Source organism: Lissotriton vulgaris, unplaced genomic scaffold, assembly GCF_964263255.1.
Source record: "Lissotriton vulgaris unplaced genomic scaffold, aLisVul1.2 SCAFFOLD_2926, whole genome shotgun sequence".
Taxonomy (NCBI): Eukaryota; Metazoa; Chordata; class Amphibia; order Caudata; family Salamandridae; genus Lissotriton; species Lissotriton vulgaris.
Genome location: NW_028255190.1, coordinates 61,868 through 82,435, shown reverse-complemented (window position 1 = coordinate 82,435; position 20,568 = coordinate 61,868). Strand labels below are relative to the sequence as shown.

Genomic DNA, 20,568 nt, shown 5'->3' with positions numbered 1-20,568 from the left:
ACATCGTTCCTCATTTTGGGCCAGAAGAAGTGGGTCACTAGGCGACTGTAGGTTTTATCTTGTCCCAGATGTCCTGCCAGGGGGACATCGTGGGCCAGGTTTAACAGGAAGTCTCTGAAACGGAGGGGTACCACTAGTACTCGGTTGCTCCCCAGCTCGGCGATTCTTTGCTCGCTGTACAGCAGATCATTGTCCCAGTAGACCCAATGAGTTCCGGAGGTATCCCCTGCGCTTTGGGCGAGCGCTTGCTGGCGGAGTCCCTCGAGGGAGGGACAGGTCTTCTGTTCTTGGCGAAATTGTTCTTGCGTGGGCCCCCCTTCTTGAGGCCACTGGTCGAGGTTAGCGAGGTCGGTAGGTTGAGCTGGTTCGGAGGGAATGTTACGGTCGGTGTTTTCGGCTGGGGCGACCGGAGGCGGTGGCGCCGGCCATTCGGGTTCTTCTGGCCGGTGGTTGGCACGGGCGGCCCTGGAACGGGTGGTGACGCACGCCCAGTCCGGGACGCCCAACATCCCCAGGTGTTCCTTTCGCTCCACGGCGGCCCACGGAGAGCTTTCCAGGTCATTGCCCAGGAGGCAGTCTACGGGGGCATCGTCTCGGACCGTTACTTTCAACATGCCGGAGACCCCCCCCCATTCGAAGGGGACGCAGGCCATCCGACACAGGCTTTCCGAGTTATCGGCTGATCGTACAGGGCAGAGAATGTTCGGTAGATACTGTTCTGGGGCCACCAGGTGACAGCGGACGGCTGTTACACTGGCCCCGGTGTCACGAAGGGCTTCGGCCTGGCGTCCATTGATGCTCACCCATTGGCTGTACTTCTGGGTGTTAGCGGGTAGGGGGACCCGCGGGACCATGTCTTTCCCCCCTAAGCAGGCTAGAGTCATGGCGGCTGGCTCCCACTCTTGATGCTCTTGTTCGTATTCTTCCTGTTCCTCGGAGATCTGTTCTTCCCCTAGGGCTGCAGCGGCCACTTGGCGGGGTCTTGGGCTCTGGTACTGCGGGCAGTTTGGGTCGTTCGCATAGTGGCCGACTCGTTGACATCGGTGACACGTGACATTGGCTCTGTACCCCGGTCGCGCTGGGGTGCTGCCCCGGTTGGCCGGGGGGGTGGTGTTGGTAGCGGGGGCGACCGGGGCGTTGTCTCTTCCTCGCCCTTGGCCCCCTCCTCCTCCTCTGGGTCGGTGCTGACCATTGTTGTTCCGGTTCTGTTCGTAGGACCCATTCCGGCCCACTCTGGTGATCTCCCACCGGTCAGCTTCGGCTGCGAGCTGCCGGGGATCCGTTAACTTGCTGTCGAGGAGGTGCTGGCGGAGTTCAATGAAGCAATTGTTCGACAGATGCTCCCATACCATCAGATTAAATAGTTGCTCGTAGGTCGTGACGTTGCTTCCTCGGATCCAGCCCTCGAAGGCTCGGCTAAAGTATGTTACATAGTCCACCCAAGTTGTACCCGGGATGCGGGTGCAGTCTCGGAACCTCTGACGGTACATCTCGGGTGTGAGACCATAGCGGGTGAGGAGTGCCGCTTTCATATGGTCGTAGGAGGTCATCTGGTGGTCCGGGAGCTGTAGCAGGGTGTCGCGGCCCTCATTGAGGAATCTTCCCCAGAGACCGGCTCCCCAGTCGCTTCTATCGATCCGGTGTGCAGTCATAGCGATTTCATAGGCTTTAAACCATTGCTGGATGTCGTCCTCTCTGAAATATTCTCGGACAACATCCTTGGGGATGTGTACCTTTTTGTCTGTGGCCCCGGAGGTGGGGGGTCGCTCGGGCACCCCTGCTTCTTTATTCTGCTTGCGTAGGTTGATCTCGGCTAGGTTCCGTTCGTGTTCGTACGCTAGTTTCTTTTCCTCGAGCTCCCTTTGTCTCTGTTTCTCCTCTCTTTCTTCTCGGAGACGCAGGTGCTCTAAGTTGATTTTTTGTTCGGCCAACTTAAGTTCAACGTCCATTTTGAGTCGGGCCATTTCTAGTTCGTGTAGTCGGGTCCTTTCTCTTTCCTGGATCTCGTCTTGCGAGAGACCCGTTCTTTGCCCTTCAGGGGCCGTGGTCGTTTTTTCTACGGTGCTTTGATCAGGGGTTCCGGCAGCCCCGGTCTCTGCCCAAGATTCTAGGGCATGCTTAAAATCGTCCTTGGTACTCAGTCGGGTGGTAGCGATACCCAGTTCGATGCAGAATTGTTTTAGTTCACGATGGTTGTACTCCTCCAATTTCTCCATTTGGAATTTCTCGGTTGATCCGCTCTCTTTCGTGGTCATTGTGACTTCGTCGTGGGGTGAGCTACTCTCTGTACGTTTATGCGGTGATTCGGATCGCGCCGCTGGCCACCAATGTTAGACGGACCGGGAGGGTCGGCCGAGGTTACGGGGAGAGGTCTCCAGGGAGAGCCGTCTCCAACGACTGTACAGATAAGCAACTTCCCCCCCACAGACGGACACCACACAAGGTTGAAGGTTAACGAGACTTTATATGCAATTCTTAGGTTACGATGATGGATACAAGGAGGTCTGGACTCAGGGGTCCCCTCGGTTCTAGTCTCTGGTTTAGGAAAGGGGTAGCGGGACAGTCTTTGTTACCAACGAGTGGAAAATAGCTCTCAATCCTCGAGCTCGGCGTTCTAGATGATCGGGCCGCGGCGGAGCCAGGCAGGTCCCGAGATGGACGAAGGAAAACGACGGTCCGCGGCGGAGCCTGCAGGTCCCGGTGAAGATGGCGGTTACAACGGTCCGCGGCCACGCCAGCAGGTCCCGACGACGATGAAGGTGATGAAGATTACGACGGCTGTGGCAGCGCCAACAGGCAGGACGATGGTGCACAAGACAGAGCTACGGCAGCGCCAGTAGTCCGTCCAGGATGAGTTCCTCTTTACGTCTCTCGACTCCAAGATACAACTGCCTTCCTGCTCTGGAGCTGCCCCAGTTATAGGGCTGGCGTGCTTTGATGTCCGGACCCTCGCACTTGGAGGTCGGGAGGTCCGGGATGAGGGAGTCCAGACACCCAGCAGGGGGGTGGAGCCAGCGCCCGGGGAGGCGATGGGCGAGCGGCACTTGGTGGGGGAGAGCCATCGGCACCTCTTTCTCCCATTGACTTGCCAAGTAGCCCGCTCACCTCCTGGGTGGAGGGTGGTGCCGGAATGTCTGAGGCCGGCCCAGGCCCAGGGTTGAGGTCGATCGGGGGCCAGGCGGCCTCGTGGTGGAGTGTCCAAGATGGCGCCCCAGGCTGGGCGCGTGGGCCGGCAGTGGATCGGACCCACGAGGTCGACATGCTCGAGGGCAGGGGTCCCTGAGGGGACGGAGGACGTGCAATGGTGGTGTGTGGTACTTGCGGGACTGGACTCAGGCCTGGTTGGGCCGGGGGAGAGCGGCCCTTCATGTGGCCTGTCCAACACCTCTCCAACCGAATGTTACACAGGTTTCACCCGGTCTACCAGCTTACAGTTCTTCGCTTGCAACAGTCTCAGGCCCACAGAAACCGCTCCGATTTCTCTTGATGTAGTGTGGCCTTTGTGTCTGCTATGGCAGCGAACACGTAGGTATATATCGAGGCGTCTGCGGTACTACTCTCTTCTTCTTTAGACCCCGAGGGAACCCGTGAGGGTTTACTCACCTCTGGTTGTGTGGTCCCCTGTCTATTCTTCAGTTTACCCATGATGGCCACTGTCTTTTCAAAGGGTCCAATTCTAGATTGTCAGGAACGCAATGAGGCACTCTGATAATGTTCTGTTCTAGGCTTCACTAACCTTATCAACTTACTCCCAGACTTTGTAGCAATTGCTGTCCGGGGCTAGCTACCCCTGCACTCCAGTGCCAGGTAAGTGAGCTTCCCCTCCAAAACATTTAGCTGAGCAGCAGTCCTTCGGGTATAGTTGACAACACCCGGGGTATGCCCTTGCATCAGATCCAGTACCGGTGGTAACCTGAGCCCAAGCAAAGGGACCACATGGTCTGGAAACTACCCAGGTCCAGGTGTCTGGTCCTCACAAGCTCACCTTCTTTACATAAAGTTATTATCTTCCTCTGGTGCCCTCCCCACAGTCTTGCCTTGCACCCGGTGGTCCTCAGCTAAACTTCTATGGCACCAGGCCACACCTTTCTTTCCAGCTGTTTCGCAGTCCCAGTCGTCCGCTAGTGCGGGGTGTAGCATCAGGCCCACGAGGTCTTCACCCGCTTGTCTTTCACGGGGGAAGGGTGTCTGTGTCACTACTCAATTTGAAAATCTAGCTCTGTCCCAGGAGGCCCAGTGTTCTCAAGCCTCATGTCTGTTTCTCAATACTCAGCCCAGCAGTTCCCAGGACCTCTGCCCAGGCTCACATTGTTTCACGCTATCCTCCTCCAGCAGGAAGGCAGAGTCCTCAGGCCCCAATCTGAGCACATGTCCCTGTTGTGCTGCAGCCCTCCCCCACACTGGCCTCGATATTAGCCCCAACCTCCTACGCTGCTGCAGTACTCTCACCTTCGGGGTCCTCTGAGTCTGCCTCCCGCTGAGGCTCCGTCGTGCCTTCTCACGCCTCCAGGTTCTTCGTCCTGCCGCCTATTAGCAATATCCATGGTGGCTGCCAACGGCCCCCTCCGTCCGTGGGTAGCTCCGCAGTCGGCACCGGGCCAACTCTGCTCTGATAGTAGCAATATCCACATGGGTGCCAGAGGCCCTCTCCTTCCGTGGGTAGCTCCGCAGTCTGCACCGGGCCTCCTCTGCTCTGAGATGCAAATAGCCACACTCTGATCACCATGGGCAGGGAGGGCGGTAGAGAGCCTCCTTATTTGCCGTATTCAGGGCATTCTGTTAACCGCTGCGGTCCCCGCACTCCTGTGAGACTTGCCCCCACTGCAGGTGAGCCCAGACCTCCACGACAGGAGGCTGCCCGGCACCAGTCTGCTCTAACCGCACTTCTGCTAAGTTCTTTTCGGCAGCTCCCTTCTCGTCGATAATACCAATGGCAGAGTAGCAGGGCCCACCTACCGAGCCCTCCAGAACCTGCTATGGCCACACCAGCAAGCTGATGCAGCAGAATAATCGCTGGGCTGGTTGGAGCTGACTGCTAACACGTCCGCCATCATCCGCATCAAAACCACGCCCCAATGATTAAAAAAAACTCCATTGTTGTATAAACAGGCTGTGAATGCAAAGGCCTGTAGAACTACTCATTAATAATAACTATATCCCTCTGATTTTAAAAATAGAAGGCTGCATCAATCCAGTGTCAACAACTCATCGAGGCAAAAGAGGTTTTGCTGATTGAAATTTAGGATTTCTTCCTTTTAGTGAAACTCCTCTAGCTGATGTCTAATCATCAATTTATAATGTCTCTCTAAAGAACATCTATGTTCACAGATCCAATTACTGTAAAGGTTCTGTGCATATCAAACATAAGTTACAATTTTACATTCCTTATGGAGCCCGTTGTTAAGGAAATAACTTGTATCTGACTGTGCCTGTAGTACAAAGCACTTGAGTGGGCGGGTGCTGGTTTTGCTTTTTCTGCAGACATACAATACGGTTTGCTGTTTATCTCCATAGGCTAAGTAAGTTCACTGAAACTTGGCTTCTAAACTTCATGTTCTACGTGGGTTTCATATTGCCCTATAACTCTTATGACTATTCCTCTGTGCCTGAACTCCGTCTAAAATTTCCAGTGTTATACTGATGTACAGCCTGTGCCTCCTGTTGTGCATGATCTGTTTTCATGGGTAACTACATGAAAATTATTATATGTAGGGGTATTGCTCGATGAAGATGCTCTATATGGATGTACAGTATTAAAACCAAATCTAATGGCAGTCATTAATCGCTCTGTTTCTTCTATCTTTCAAATCAAATACCAACAAAGACAAGCATTTGCAATGTATTGGGTCTCGCATTAGTGAAAATGTGAGCTATTGGCATTGCAAATGCTAATCTTTTTGTTTTCTTTTTTAAATTCTGCCAGCAGTAGCATAGTAAGAAAAGCAATTCCACTAATGAAGGAAAGGGTGCAGTGCCACAGGCTGTTACTAGATGTCCCTGGTGGTACTACACCCTTTCTGGAAGACCTAAGATATCTGAAAGAAACACGTTAGTATTAGATTCCTTACCTTAGAATATCCCCAGGCGTCAGACTGGATCCGGAAATTTTAGCGTAGCTACACCCCTGCGCGTCGTCTCCGGCTCCGCGTCCATCGTCGGCGTCGTCTGCGCCGGGATTACGTCGCCGGAGTACTTAGACGCCGCCTATGCGCGCTGACGTCAGTTCTTCTTTTCTCCGCGCCAGCTAGCGCAGATCCGGAGAAGCTCTACCCCTTAGTCACTTTTTGACTAAAACTTTGTGATCATTTTTGATCTTTGAGTCGCTCTCGACTCTTCAGGTGCCGATAGGGATGCCCGGGTTCAAGCCCTGCTCGAAGTGTAGTCGACTGATGTCGAGTACCGACCCCCATCGCCGGTGTCTGCAGTACCTAGGCCTCGACCACGACGACCGTTCCTGCTCCGACTGTAGAGCTCTGACGTCGAAGGCTAGGCGGGAGCGGTCCCGCAAGCGGCTCGAGCTCCGGCAGTCGGCCCCGCGCCATTCGAGGTCCTGGTCCCATGGGAGGTCGAGGGATCGGTCTCGGGGACGGAGCCCTCGCAGCTCCGGAAGTCGGCATCGGTCTTCTGGTTCCTCCTCAGGTAAGAGGCATGAGAGGTCGGAGCGGCGTCATCGCTCCTCCGACCGCCCCCGACGCTCGCACAACGCGGCCTGGGTTTTGGGTGGCACCGCCCACGCGGCTCCGCAGTCGCTAGCGGCGCATCCTGCCCCACACCTTCGGGTCCCTGAACAAGAGGAGATCGAGCGGTACCTCATGGCCATGAGGTCGCTCTCTTCTCCACCGGACCCCACGGCGCCTTCGGGCCCAGTGGGTCCGGCTCCGGGGCCTGGCGGGTCGAGTGCTTCGGCACCGACGCCGCAGACCGCTTCGGCCTCGGCGCCGCGGGCGACTTCGGTCCCGGCGCCGCAGGCCCCGGCCGGATCCGGCTCCGGGTCGACGCCGGTCGACCTCACGACCTCACCGGCGCCGTCCTCAAGGGTGTCACCACCGGCGCCGACTTCGGCCGACGCCGGCCCCAGTTCTTCTGTCAATCCTGTTCAGCCGTCGACACGGCCCCGTTGGGCGCCGTACGAGACGGCTTTGGGTACTTTCTACTTTAATGAACGGGCCCCAATTGTTGATCCTAGCTACCAGGCATTGGGTGATGAAGAGGACTGGGAGGGGTCTGAGGACCCTCTGACAAAGGAGTGTCCGGACCAAACGGACTGGACAGAGGAGCTTGGGGAAGCCAGTGGCCTGGATCTCTCTCCAGACACTGGTTTTGTCTCCCCTCCAACCGTGGCTACGGAGGAGGGGGCAGCCTATAGCGTAGTTCTGAAGCGGGCGGCTAAGGCCTTAAACCTTACGCTCCCCTCAGCGGCCGTGAGGACTAATCTCCTCACCGAGGTCCTCAAACCGCAGTCAAGCTCGGTCGAGCCTCTGCTGCCGTTCAATGAGGCCTTACGTGACGTTCTGCTGGGCACCTGGTCCAAGCCCGCCTCAGGACAGCCTGTGGACAGGAACGTGGCCAGACGCTACCGCCCGGCTCCGGGTGACCCAAGTTTCCTGTCGACCCATCCAACCCCCGAGAGCCTGGTTATCCAGGCCTCTAACTCCCAGACCGCATTCCAGTCGGCACCTCCCGACAGGGAATCCAAGAGGTTCGAACAGTTTGGCAAGAAGGTGTTCTCGTCCCTTAGTCTGGGACTCTGCTGAATTGCAGGTCACTCCCTAAACATCATGTTGAAATCAACCTTCTATTAACCGAGTCAAACTTGGACGTTCTGTTTCTAACAGAAACTTGGCTGTCCGGTAGCTCCGACCCGGACATTATCCAAGCACTACCTCCTGGGTATCTCATTAAAACCCTCAATAGACCTACAGGAACGGGAGGCGGCATCGCGATTATCTATCGCGACAACCTCACATGTCAATTCAAAGACAGCCCCATTCTCGACAGTGAAAATATTCTCTTTTCTTTACATCTGCCACCTTCCACCACGCTAACGGGGGTGTTAATCTACCGCCCGCCAGGACAGGTAGGACGTTTCATAAACTCACTCATTGATGTCATCTCCTCCCTGGCCTGTCGAACCCCAAACTTCACCATCCTCGGGGACTTAAATCTCCACTTCGATGACCAAAACAATAAACTCGCCACAGACCTAAAAACTGAACTAAATTTTCTGAATCTTCGACTACTCAGTAGCGACCCCACTCACTCTAAAGGGCATCTACTGGACCCCATCTTCTCGAACCTCTCCCAACTCTCTGCTCATATTCCTCTCCCTCTCCCCTGGTCCGATCATTTTTTGGTCCCTTTCAAATTCCAACTTCCAGGGAAGATCACGGATATCCCTCTCCCACGGGCCCCGTCACGCCCATGGAAAAAACTGGACGCTAACCTATGGGAACGCTCTCTGTCCTCCACTCTACCCACAGTTGACCCCGACCCCTCCAAAGCCGAAACTCAGCTACACAACTGGATTAGCGACTCTCTCAATATAGTCCTACCGTTAAAAATCCTCCCTCCCATCAGGAGATCCTCCAAACTACCGTGGTTCACCGAGGAACTGCGCGAATTAAGACTGAAAGGCAAAAGGCTTGAACGCCAATGGAGAAAGAACTGGAACACAGACGATAGAAGTGGATACAAGGCTCACATTAGGCTCTACAAAAACGCCTTAAAAACGGCACAGGCCGTCTACTTTGAAGACCAAATTGCAGCGGCAACCAACTCCGCAAAAGAGACCTATCGGATAGTCAAAGGCCTCTCCAAAATCCAGGAACCCCCCTCACCGCCCGACCTGGATAGCTCAAAATGCAACCAGATGGCTGAATTTTTTTCGAATAAAATCGAAAAAATTCTCAACTCCCTGCCGGCGGTGAGTACCACTCTAAAAAGCCCTCACCACTCGATCTCCCAAAACACCCCGAGGTTGCTCTCCTTCCCCCACATCACCACTGAAATGTTTCTCAACGTCCTGCACAAAATCAAAAGCGGCGCCCCTTCAGACCCAGCTCCTATCAGTAAATTGAAACAAGTTGCTTCCACTATAGCCCCTCCTCTCACCAACTTGATCAACACCTCCTTTGAACTTGGCACAGTCCCAGCAAACTGGAAAAAAGCCACGGTTAAAGCCCTTTTAAAAAAACCGCATCTTGATCCAGCAGATCCATCAAACTTCAGACCTATCTCATTGCTGCCTGCAATGAGCAAAGTCGCAGAGAGAATAGCGAACCAACATCTTTCTGAGTTCCTAGAGACCAACCACCTCCTCCGCCAAACCCAGACGGGTTTCAGACCTGGACAAGGGACGGATACCGCTTTGTTAGCCGTGGTCGAAGAAGCTAGGGGCATACTTGACGCAGGAGGATCAGTGGCAGTGATCCTCCTCGATCTAAGTGCCGCCTTCGGCACGGTTGACCACGCAACCCTTGTTCACCGTCTTGAACTAACCGGAGTGGCGGGCTCCGCCCTAGCCTGGATCTCATCCTTTCTTGTGAACAGGTCTTTTCAAGTAACTGATGGGCATTCCTTCTCCAAAGCTCAGGCACTCAAGTGTGGGGTGCCTCAGGGGTCCTCCCTTAGCCCCACACTTTTTAACGTGTACATGGCACCCCTCGAGGATGTTGTCAAACCCTTCGGGATTAAATCAATAATGTACGCTGATGACACCCAGCTCGTCGTTTCCCTAAACCAACCAGACAACGCCCTCACCAACTTATGTAGCTGTCTGGAAAAAGTGCACCAGTGGATGTGCGAGTCTCGGTTGAAACTGAACGGGGAAAAATCGGAAATACTCCTCTTAGGAAACCCAAATAAAATCCCCACTCCTCTTCCCTGGCCACCATGCATGGGATCTCCACCACCCCCAAAATCTGAAGTAAAAAGCCTAGGGATATGGCTAGACCAGGAGCTCAGTTTCAAAACACAAGCGAGGAAAACTGCGGGAACGTGCTTCGGCCTCATAAAGATGGCACGAAAGATTCTCCATCTTCTCCCCCCTCAATCCAGGAAGCTCCTGATGCAGGGGCTGGTGAACTCCAGATTGGACTATGGCAATGTCCTATATCTGGGGGCCCCAGTCTCGGTAGTCCACAGACTCCAATGTGCACAAAATGCTGCAGCCAGAATACTTACTGGAACCGCTGCAAGGAATTCCGCTAAGCCAGCTCTCAAAAGTCTGCACTGGCTACCAGTCAAGGAAAGGGTCGACTTCAAGACCCTGTGCATTACCCATCGAATACTGCACAATGAAGGCCCTCCCATACTTAGGCCACTGGTGTCCCACCAAACATCTAGCAGACATCTCAGATCTAACTCCCTCTCCCTGGCAAAAATCCCCAGAATTTCGAAGGCCACAACAGGTGGTCGCCAGTTCTCGTACAATGCCCCCAGGCTATGGAACGCCCTCCCACTCTCCCTTAGGCAGGAACATAACCATCTCAGATTTAGGAAAAGACTGAAGACCCTACTTTTCCCTTGAGCGCTCCCCCACTTCACTTCCCACCTTCCAGGATGTGTTCACCAGCGCCGGGATGCCTAAGGGTAGCTGAGCGCTCTACAAAACCCAAAATCAATCAATCAATCAATCAATCAATCAATCGACTGCGGTCGGTCAACACCGCATGCCTCTTGGGCCGCTACACCCACACCCTGTGGGACACGGTTGCCGACGTGCTGCCACAATGCTCTGAGGAGGTCAGGGCTAAACTCACCCAAGCCCTAGCCGAGGGTCGAGATGCGGCACGGTACTCTATCCGGTGCGGATTGGATACCACTGATACGCTAGGCAGAGCGATGGCCACGACAGTGGCGGTCAGACGCCACGCCTGGCTACGGTGCGCCAATTTTTCGGCCGATGTCCAGGCCACGCTTCTGGACATGCCGATTGATGGCCGTCGCCTGTTTGGCGACCAGGCAGACCACGCGCTTGAGCGCTTTAAGGACTCCAGGGCTACGGCCAAGTCCTTGGGCCTCTCAGCCCCGCGCCAGCAAATGGGTGCCTTTCGCTCCTTTCGTGGCCAAAGAAGGGGCGCCCCCACACGGTCCAGGCCACGCTTCTGGACATGCCGTTTGATGGCCGTCACCTGTTTGGCGACCAGGCAGACCACGCGCTTTAGCGCTTTAAGGACTCCAGGGCTACGGCCAAGTCCTTGGGCCTCTCAGCCCCGCGTCAGCAAATGGGTGCCTTTCGCTCCTTTCGTGGCCAAGGAAGGGGTGCCCCCACACGGACCGTCAGCCACACGCCGCAGCAGAATGTCCAGCGCGATGGCGGCCGTGGGAACCACCGGGGAGGCGGTTGAGGTCCCAGGCGAGGCCAGTCCGCGCCCGCTCCCGCAGCTCCCGCCTCAAAACCTTCCGAGTTTTCAGGCCCATGTGAGGCAAGTGGGGGGCAGGGTCCGCCATCACCTCTTCCACTGGCGCACAGTCACATTGGACAGGTGGGTGCTGCAAATCGTCCGAAGGGGCTACTCCCTCCCCTTCGAGTCCCCCCTCCAGCCATGCCACCGCAGTACCCCCGCGTGTCGGGGGACCACTTGCAACTTCTGCAGGAGGAAGTTGCGGCCCTCTTGGCCAAGGGGGCCATCGAGCGCGTTCCTGGGCCAGAAGTAGGGTGTGGTTGCTACTACCACTACTTTCTGGTACCCAAGAAGGGCAAAGGGGGCCTACGCCCTATCTTGGACCTACGGAACGTCAACGGCTTCCTCCGGAAAGAGAAGTTCAAGATGTTGACTTTAGCTCAAGTCTTGACTGCCCTAGACCCGCAAGACTGGATGGTGGCGTTGGACTTGCAGGACTCCTACTTTCACATCCCCGTCCTGCCGGCCCACCGACGTTACCTGCGGTTCACGGTAGGCCTCGAGCACTTTCAATTCACCGTGCTCCCCTTTGGCCTCACAAGCGCCCCACAGATGTTCACGAAAGTGATGGCGGTGGTCGCAGCTCATCTGCGCAGGTTGGAGGTTTCAGTCTTCCCCTACCTCGACGACTGGTTGTTGAAGGCGGGCTCGCCCCAGACAGTCGTCAGCCACCTCCAGATTACGGCGGGTCTCCTGCACCTGCTGGGGTTTTCCTTCAACGTGCCGAAATCACACCTGTGCCCCTCCCAGAAGCTCCTCTTCATCTGGGCTGTTCTGGACTCGGCGCGGTTTCGGGTTTATCCTCCTGAGCAGCGAGTCCGGGATATTCAGGCTTTGATTCCCATCTTCCAGCCGCTTTCCCGGGTTTCGGTCAGGTTGACGCTGCGGCTCCTGGGGCTGATGGCTTCCTGCATCCTTCTGGTGCATCACGCCCGGTGGCGGATGCGGGCTCTGTAGTGGGACCTGAAGTTTCAGTGGGCCCAGCATCAGGGCAACCTGTTCGACCATGTCCTGATCTCGGAGGGCACTGCGAGACAGTTGCAGTGGTGGCTCACGGACCGCGATTGGGTCAACGGCAGATCCCTCTCCCTTCCCCAACCGAAGCACGTGGTTGTGACGGACGCGTCCCTCCAGGGCTGGGGAGACCACTTGGGAGAGGCGGAGATCAGAAGCCTGTGGTACTGCAACAAACACGGCGGTTTGGGGTCCTGGACCCTCTGTCAAGAGGCTCTGCGGCTCTGGCAGTGGCTAGAACATCAGGGCGTGACCCTGGTGGTTCAACACCTGGCAGGTTCTCTGAACGCCAGGGCGGACGAACTCAGCCGACGGTGCTTGATGGATCACGAATGGCGTCTGAACTCTGACGTGGAGTGCAGTGGGGAGAGCCTTGGTTAGATCTGTTCGCCACCGAAGAGAACGCGCAATGTCATCAGTTCTGCGAGTTGGAATTTCCAAGGCGGCACTCGCTCGGCGACGCATTTCGTCGCGAGTGGAGTTGCGGTCTGTTATACGCCTTTCCGCCTATACCACTTCTGCCCAGAGTGCTGAAGAAGATCAAGCGCGACCGGGCCCAGGTAATCCTTGTGGCTCCGGACTGGGCTCGAAGGTTCTGGTATCCCGAGCTACTCAACATGTCAGTCGGTCCCCCGATCCGTCTGCCTCTTCAGGAGGACCTTCTGTCGCAGCAGCAGGGGACGGTCCTCCACCCGAACCTGTCCAGTCTCCACCTCCATGCTTGGAGATTGAGCGGCTGCAGTTGAGGCCATTTGACTTGCCTCCTGAAGTTTGTGATGTTATTCTGGCAGCCAGGCGTCCCTCCACTAAGTCGGTATACGCCTGCCGGTGGAACAAATTTGTGGCATGGTGCACAGCAAAGGCTGTGGATCCCCTTTCTGCCCCTCTTTCAGAGGTTCTTCTCTTCCTTCTTTCTCTTGCCCAGCAGGGCTCTGCTCTGGGCACTCTCAAGGGCTACCTTTCTGCCCTTTCGGCCTTCCTAAGGCTACCTGATCAACCTTCTTTGTTCAAGTCCCCTATAGTAACTCGTTTTCTGAAGGGCATCACACACATGTTTCCACCTGTCCCTTTTGTGATGCCTCAGTGGGGCTTGAACCTCGTTCTTACTTTCCTGATGTGCGCTCCCTTTGAGCCTCTTCACTCTTGTCCTCTCCGTCTTCTCACCTTAAAGACGGCTTTCCTGGTTGCCATCACCTCTGCCAGAAGGGTGAGTGAGCTCCAGGCTCTATCTTGCTAACCTCCCTTCCTGTCTGTGCATCCGGACAAAGTGGTGTTGCGTACAAAACCATCTTTCCTGCCCAAGGTAGTCTCTGCTTTCCACATCGGGCAGTCCATCACCTTACCCTCCTTCTTCCCGCCTCTGCATCCCTCAAAGGATGAAGAGCGGCTCCATCGTCTGGACCCAAAACGTGCACTTTCATTCTATGTGGATCGCACACGCCAGTTCCGGGTGGACGACCAACTCTTTGTGGGCTACCTGGGTGCGAAGAAGGGACGGGCGGTGCATAAGCGGACCATCTCTCGGTGGGTTGTCTTATGCATCAAGGCGTGCTACTCCTTGGCTAGAAAGGAGCCTCCAGTTTGGCTGAGTGCCCATTCCCCTCGGGCCACGGCGGCTACTACTGCCCTGGGTCGGGGAGTCCCCCTGCAGGACATTTGCCAGGCGGCAACGTGGGCCTCGCTGCACACCTTTGCGAGGCACTACTGCCTGGACAGTCAAGTCCGGGGGGATGGCTTCTTTGGCCGTTCTGTCCTCCAGGACTTCCTGGTGTGAGTATTGGTTCGCAGACCCACCACCAGGGTTGGTATTGCTGGGGTATCTATTCTAAGGTAAGGAATCTAATACTAACGTGTTTCTTTCAGATGAACAAGTTACTTACCTTCGGTAACGATATATCTGTAAGAAACATTAGTTAGTATTAGATTCCTTACCGCCCCACCCATCCTCCCCGTTCTGCGAACTAATACCTAGGGTTAAGGTTCTTCCCCTTTCAGGGCCCTAGTTTCTTGGCACCAGTGTTGGTTCTACCATGGCTCTGCGTATCTGGCGCGGAAAAGCTGTGGCTAAGAACTGACGTCAGCGCGCATAGGCGGCGTCTAAGTACTCCGATGACGTCATCCCGGCGCAGACGACGGACGCGGAGCCGGAGACGACGCCTAACGACGCGCAGGGGTTTTGCTACGCAAAAATTTCCGGATCCAGTCTGACGCCTGGGGATATTCTAAGGTAAGGAATCTAATACTAACTAATGTTTCTTACAGATATATCGTTACCGAAGGTAAGTAACTTGTTCTTTAATTCCATTACCCAGTGGTTTAAGGAACGAGCACTCATTCCTTAAGCCACTTGGTAATGGAATTCCTAAATTATTTCTGATGTCTGTAGCGTGACACCACTGAACTGCATTTCACGTGCTGCAATTCGAAACTTCAGATGCTTTTGAGCTAGCAACAATCTTTTTAACTGGAACTAGGAAGCGAGCGGCAGATCGTGTGACAACGCAGCAAACAATTATTTGGGCATCAACTTATAATTCCAAGGACTATGTAAATAAAAGACACTAGTGAACTCAAGGTTCCAAACAAGTCAATAGGGTAACTCAGCACTTTTGTAAACAGATTTTATTTTATTGTATACACCAATGACGAGATGATATACAGTAGTTATTCATCTTTCAGTCATTTACGAACAGTACAGTCATTTCTCTCCCTCCCCCACACCCCGTTCCCCTTAGTCAAAGCTGCGTATTAATCTGATATGTGTTTTAGGAATCTCCCCTCTAATAATAATATAAGGGAATTACATATACTGAGGCTCGAGACAAAGGGTGCATTTCAGTCGCGGTCCGTGCAGGTAACAGCAGTTGGGCGGGGGGCCATGGAAGGGGGGTATTTCCAGGGACTATGCAGAGGGAAAATTAAATAAATAATTAATTTTCTCTTCACATCGTCTCTCGAAATCCCCCCGTACACGGCCCCACCGCTGCGGTTACCTGTTCAGACCGTGACTGGTGCATGTACAGGGCTAGTGTGATGGGAACTGCATGCTCAATTGTGAGTGCTGGGTGTCACTAGTCTATGTAGCTCAGAGCGACCAGACGGAGAACCTAGTGGTGTAGCAGTCTCCGGGTTGGATACAATATCCATCAATACACCCAAAGGGTAACAACACTTGAATAACTCTGGAACTGCTAGGTACAGAGTCCACTTGTGAAGGACTGTGAATAAATCTGCCTAGTCTGTCCAAAGTATGACTTGTGTGTCTGCTGTACGAATTGCTGTTAATCCGATTTTCTTCTAAATAGTCTAAATCCACAAGTTAACACCTGACAGGGTACATCCACATTCGAGGGATGACTGCTGTTTCTCTTCACCTCAAAGAATCAAGACTGAAACCCTTTACCTCTCTCCTGCTTAGGAACAAGCTCTATTCTCTAGTCAACATAAGGATTTTCAGGACTTTAAAAGGTGTTTGTAGGTACAATAGAAGAGTGAAGCAAGGGACAAGGGAGAAATACTTTCACGCTTAAGAGGTAACCATAATACGTTTCAACTAATGTAAATTCTAGCTCCAAAGTATTGGACTGGGGAGAGCTGGCTGTGATTGTAGCAGGCTGTCAATCATTTATTACTGCTACTTTGAGCACGTCTTGGAGTTTTGAGACTCATTATGAAAGGCAGAAATATATGAATGTGGGCGATTGTTTCACGTACATTAAAAAAATTGACTATCACAATAGCAGGTGCCTGGTGAAGAGTTAGCAGATGGCACCATCATGACAATTCCATTACCCAGTGACTGCTCGCGCTAGTTTCTTAAGCCACTGGTTAATGAAATTCCTATAGTAGATGTTATGGGAAGGGTGCAGTAGCACAGGCTGTTAATAGGTGTCCGGGCCCCTAGTAACAGCCTGTGGTACTGCACTCTTTCCTTCAGACCTAATATTTCAATTTCATTACCCAGTGGCTTAAGGAACGAGCATTAGCATTTGTGAACATTTGATGTTTAGGCTTTTGTAGCCTTTGCGGCACGCTTTAACTTTATATGTTTAAATTAAAGTGCAGTGCTGTCTCAATGGTAGAAAAGTAAATAAATAGAAATTAAAGGCGGGCGGCTGCAATGTTAACAGGTAATGCAGACAATTATGCAGACAATTATGTAAAGGCAGCGGCCCGCCTTTGTTCTGTATTTAATTTCTTTTTTACCATTGACGGCATGGTGCGCTTTTGTACATTTTAAGTTAAAGTGCGGCATACTGAAAAGGCTACAAAAGCCTAACAACAAATGCTCGCTCACAGTGGTGAAAAAAAAAAGAAAGAAAAGCCGTTTTCTTTTTGTTTCTTTTTGTATCACTGCACGCAGGAAATGGCATGCCATTTAATTTATTGAATCACGAGGCTAAGTGGTGCAGTTGCAGGAGAGCTTGTCCTGCTTGCAACAGCAGACAGGAGAAAGTCATTTAAGAAAATTTTGCTTAGACTATAATTAAAACATCGAGAGTAACAACACATGTAACGGGGGCAGACCTCATGGGAGGTTACAACAGGAGAAAAGGAGGTACTAAAGAGGGACTACTAAACCTATTGAGGAATCAAAAACCACCATTTACACAGACAGTAACAGTAGCCAATTGAACAGATGGGCGGAGCTTAAAGCCCATACCTGACTGCATGTCTCGAAGAGACGGCGCAAGCACTGCCTAGGCGAGACCTAAAAAAACTGATCCAAACGTTTATTTCTTCCCCCCTCCCTCTTCAGCCATTGTTGTTCATCTAAGAACTCCTATACTTTCTTAACCATCCAACCCAGTTTCTTCTTCACTCTAGTTTGATTCTGCTTCCAGAATAACCTGGTTCATCGCATCTGTGCCTACAAATGAATTTCCACTTCACTACGTGTTATTTTTCATCTAGTCCTTTTTGAAAGGAATGTGTAAAATTACTGTTGTGTGAAGCATTTTTTAAATGTTACACCCGTGTAAATGGTGTCAAGTAACACTATTTTTCTCCTTTTTACAGAAGAGCACGAGGAACCTTGCAAGAAAAAAATGTCTACAGAGTGGAGATCTGCTAAAACTATTTCTAGTGCGTTGACAGATGAAAAAGAGACCGTTTCGGGCTTCACTAGTGAGTTAATGCAGAAAACAAAAGTTAGTATAGCCGGTGATTCGCAACTGAGCCTGAATTCGGACGCGTCATCTGTGATTTCAGGCTATGAAGAAAAGTGTTTGAACACAGTCAGGACAAGTTGCCCAGTTGAAGAAAAAGATGATGGATGTCAAAGGTCTGACAACGCCCTAACGCTGCCTTTTCTTGAATCCTCAGTAATGGCTTCCCCTACTACTGAATCTGTGGAAACGGCTCTGCCTCTGATTGAATCTGCTTCAAAAGCTCTGCCCAATAATGAACGAACAGCAACATCTTTGCCTCTGATTGAACCTGCAGTAACAGCTCTGCCTTTGGTTGAACCTGCAACAGCAGGTGAGTTGATTAAACCTGTGGCTCCAGCACTGCCTTTGATTGAACCTGTAGCTTTGGCTCTCCCTCTCGTTGAACCTGCCGATTTGTCTCTGCCTCTGATTGAGCCTGCAGCAACGGCTCTGCCTCTGATTGAGAGTGAGGCAACATCTCTGATTAAAGCCCCAGCAAAGTCTCCGCCTCTGGCTGAGCCTGTATCAACCTCTCTGCTACTGATAGAGCCTGAGGCAAAAGCTGACCCGATTGAACCTGTGGCTTCAGCGCTGCCTTTGATTGAACCTGCAGGTTTGGCTCTGCCTCTGATTGAGACGGCAGCAACAGCTCTGCCTCTGATTGACACCACAGCAACAGCTCTGCCTTTGATTGACACCACAGCAACGGCTCTGCCTTTGATTGACACCACAGCAACGGCTCTGCCTTTGATTGACACCACAGCAACGGCTCTGCCTTTGATTGACACCACAGCAACGGCTCTGCCTTTTATTGACACCACAGCAACGGCTCTGCCTTTTATTGACACCACAGCAACGGCTCTGCCTTTGATTGACACCACAGCAACGGCTCTGCCTTTGATTGACCCCACAGCAACGGCTCTGCCTTTGATTGACCCCACAGCAACGGCTCTGCCTCTGATTGACCCCACAGCAACGGCTCTGCCTCTGATTGACTCCACAGCAACGGTTCTGCCTCTGATTGAACCTGCAGCAGTGCCATTGCCTTCAACTGAGTCTTCGGCAGAGCCATTGCCTCTAAGTGAGTCTAAGTCAGTTCTGTTACCTCGAAGTGAGTCTGCGGTAGTGCAGTTGCCTCAGAGTGAATCTACAGTCGTGCCTTTGCCTCGGAGTAACTCCACAGCAGTACCTTTGCTTCTAAGTGGTTCAGCATCAGCACCTTTACCACGGAACGGATCAATGGCAGCGCCTTTACCTCGTAGCGACTCCACAACAACAGCGTTGAATCTGATCCAATCTGTGGCAAGGGCTTTACCTAGGAATGAATCCACAGTAACAGCTTTGCCTCGCATTGAATCTACATTAAGTTATCGCCCAGCACAATACAGTGAATCTAAACTAAATGCTGTGACTAATGAAATGAACCATTCTTCCAATATCCCACATGAATCCTCATCTAAAAGCACTTCTCAAACTATAATCAGTCCTGTTAAGGTGCCTCGCAAGTTAACAGCCGAAGACACCAAACAAAAACAGACTTTCTTCAACAAGCTCTATAAAAGTGTTGCTTGGAAACTTGTTTCTGTTGGGGGCTTTAGCCCCTCTGTGAATCATGTGGAGATCCTAAGAGCAGCAATAGAGTCTCTGAAATCTACATTGGATGTTGATTTTGTCCCACTTAAAGAACTGGCAGATTTGCCTCAGAATAAAACTTCTCAGGAGAATATTGTGTGTGAACTGAGATGCAAGTCTGTGTATCTGGGTACAGGTTGTGGGAAGAGTAAGGAGAATGCTAAAGCTGTTGCTGGAAGGGAAGCTCTAAAGGTGTTTCTCAAAAAGAAGGTGGTGGTTACAATCTGTAAAAGAAAGTATTGCGGGCGGGAAATTGAAGACCTTGTGCTTCTTGATGAAGTTTCTCGACCCATAGGTTTGCCTCCTGCATTGAGAATTCCTCAGGATCTATTGTAATCTAACCCAAATCATATATGTTGCTCTGTGAGTGTTTTATAGTCTAAGGATAAAGGAGAAATTCAATGATTTTTTTTTTGTTTTGTAGACAAATTTGTTTCAAGATATTTTGTATTTGCTTCCTCCTTTCCAATTTTACAGAAAAAATATATTTTGGTTCTTTTTACTCCTTGGCAGTTAAAATAATTTATTAAAAATAAAAGTTTCGCCCAGTTCTGCTTGCTTGTAGGTTGTGTGCCACAGTAAAGGGCCAGTAATGATGGCTTGTTCTTCATATCGTAGGCATTTACTTTGGCTAACATGGCCACTTCAGAGCCTGACCTGCAGGATGGGGTGCCATCTATTTAATTGTATGCCTCAATGGCAGAATACTGTACATTATTTCATAAAATGCTTATTTTATTTCCTAATTTTAATTAAGGTGTGGAAGTATTTGTGGTTTTGCATTCAAATAGAAAGATAATGTTATTTGTCTTGTTTTAATGAAGTGAAAATGACTAAACAATCAACATTAATGCATTTATACAAATAGATGCAATTCTAAACAAAATAAATGAAGAAGTATCCATTTAGTTGATATCGTTTTCCCTAATCTGGATCGTCTCAATAGCAAAGGATTTCTTGGCCCGGTTAAGTTTTAAGCACAGATGTTTAATGTTTCAAACAAATCTGTGAATCTGATTCATTGCCAGAAAACGGCAGGATGGCACTGTTGCCAAATGCAGGGAAAATGTTTTTGCGAATTAATGACATTAAAATGTTTTTTCAATTAATATCATTGTTTCTAAAAGAGTCAAATTAATTTCCATTGTTCCCCAGTTCTAGGTTTAATAGACTGTTTGTGGTATGGCTTTACTGTCACTCAGTAGCAACACTGTAACGCAGCACTAACAACTGATTATTTGAGCACGCTCACTAAAGTATTTAATTCATTTACTTTGTATTTTGCTTTTTCAAGGTTTAGCCCTCGCACATTCTGTACTCATTCAAACAAAATATCATGTAAACTCAGTTCAATCAAGATAAAGATC

General features: G+C 51.7%; 1 protein-coding gene across 6 annotated transcripts in view; it reads left to right on the top strand.

The window, feature by feature from the left end:
- LOC147659193 (uncharacterized) overlaps positions 1-20,310 on the top strand; it is a 122,818-nt gene extending 102,508 nt beyond the window's left edge. For all 6 annotated transcript variants that reach the window (XM_086951907.1, XM_086951904.1, XM_086951905.1 and 3 more), the window contains one exon: positions 17,439-20,310. In XM_086951907.1, coding sequence (XP_086808033.1) covers positions 17,468-19,537 — 2,070 coding nt within the window. In that variant the 5' untranslated portion in view covers positions 17,439-17,467 and the 3' untranslated portion in view covers positions 19,538-20,310. The remainder of the gene's footprint in view (positions 1-17,438) is intronic.
- Positions 20,311-20,568: the final 258 nt, after the last annotated feature.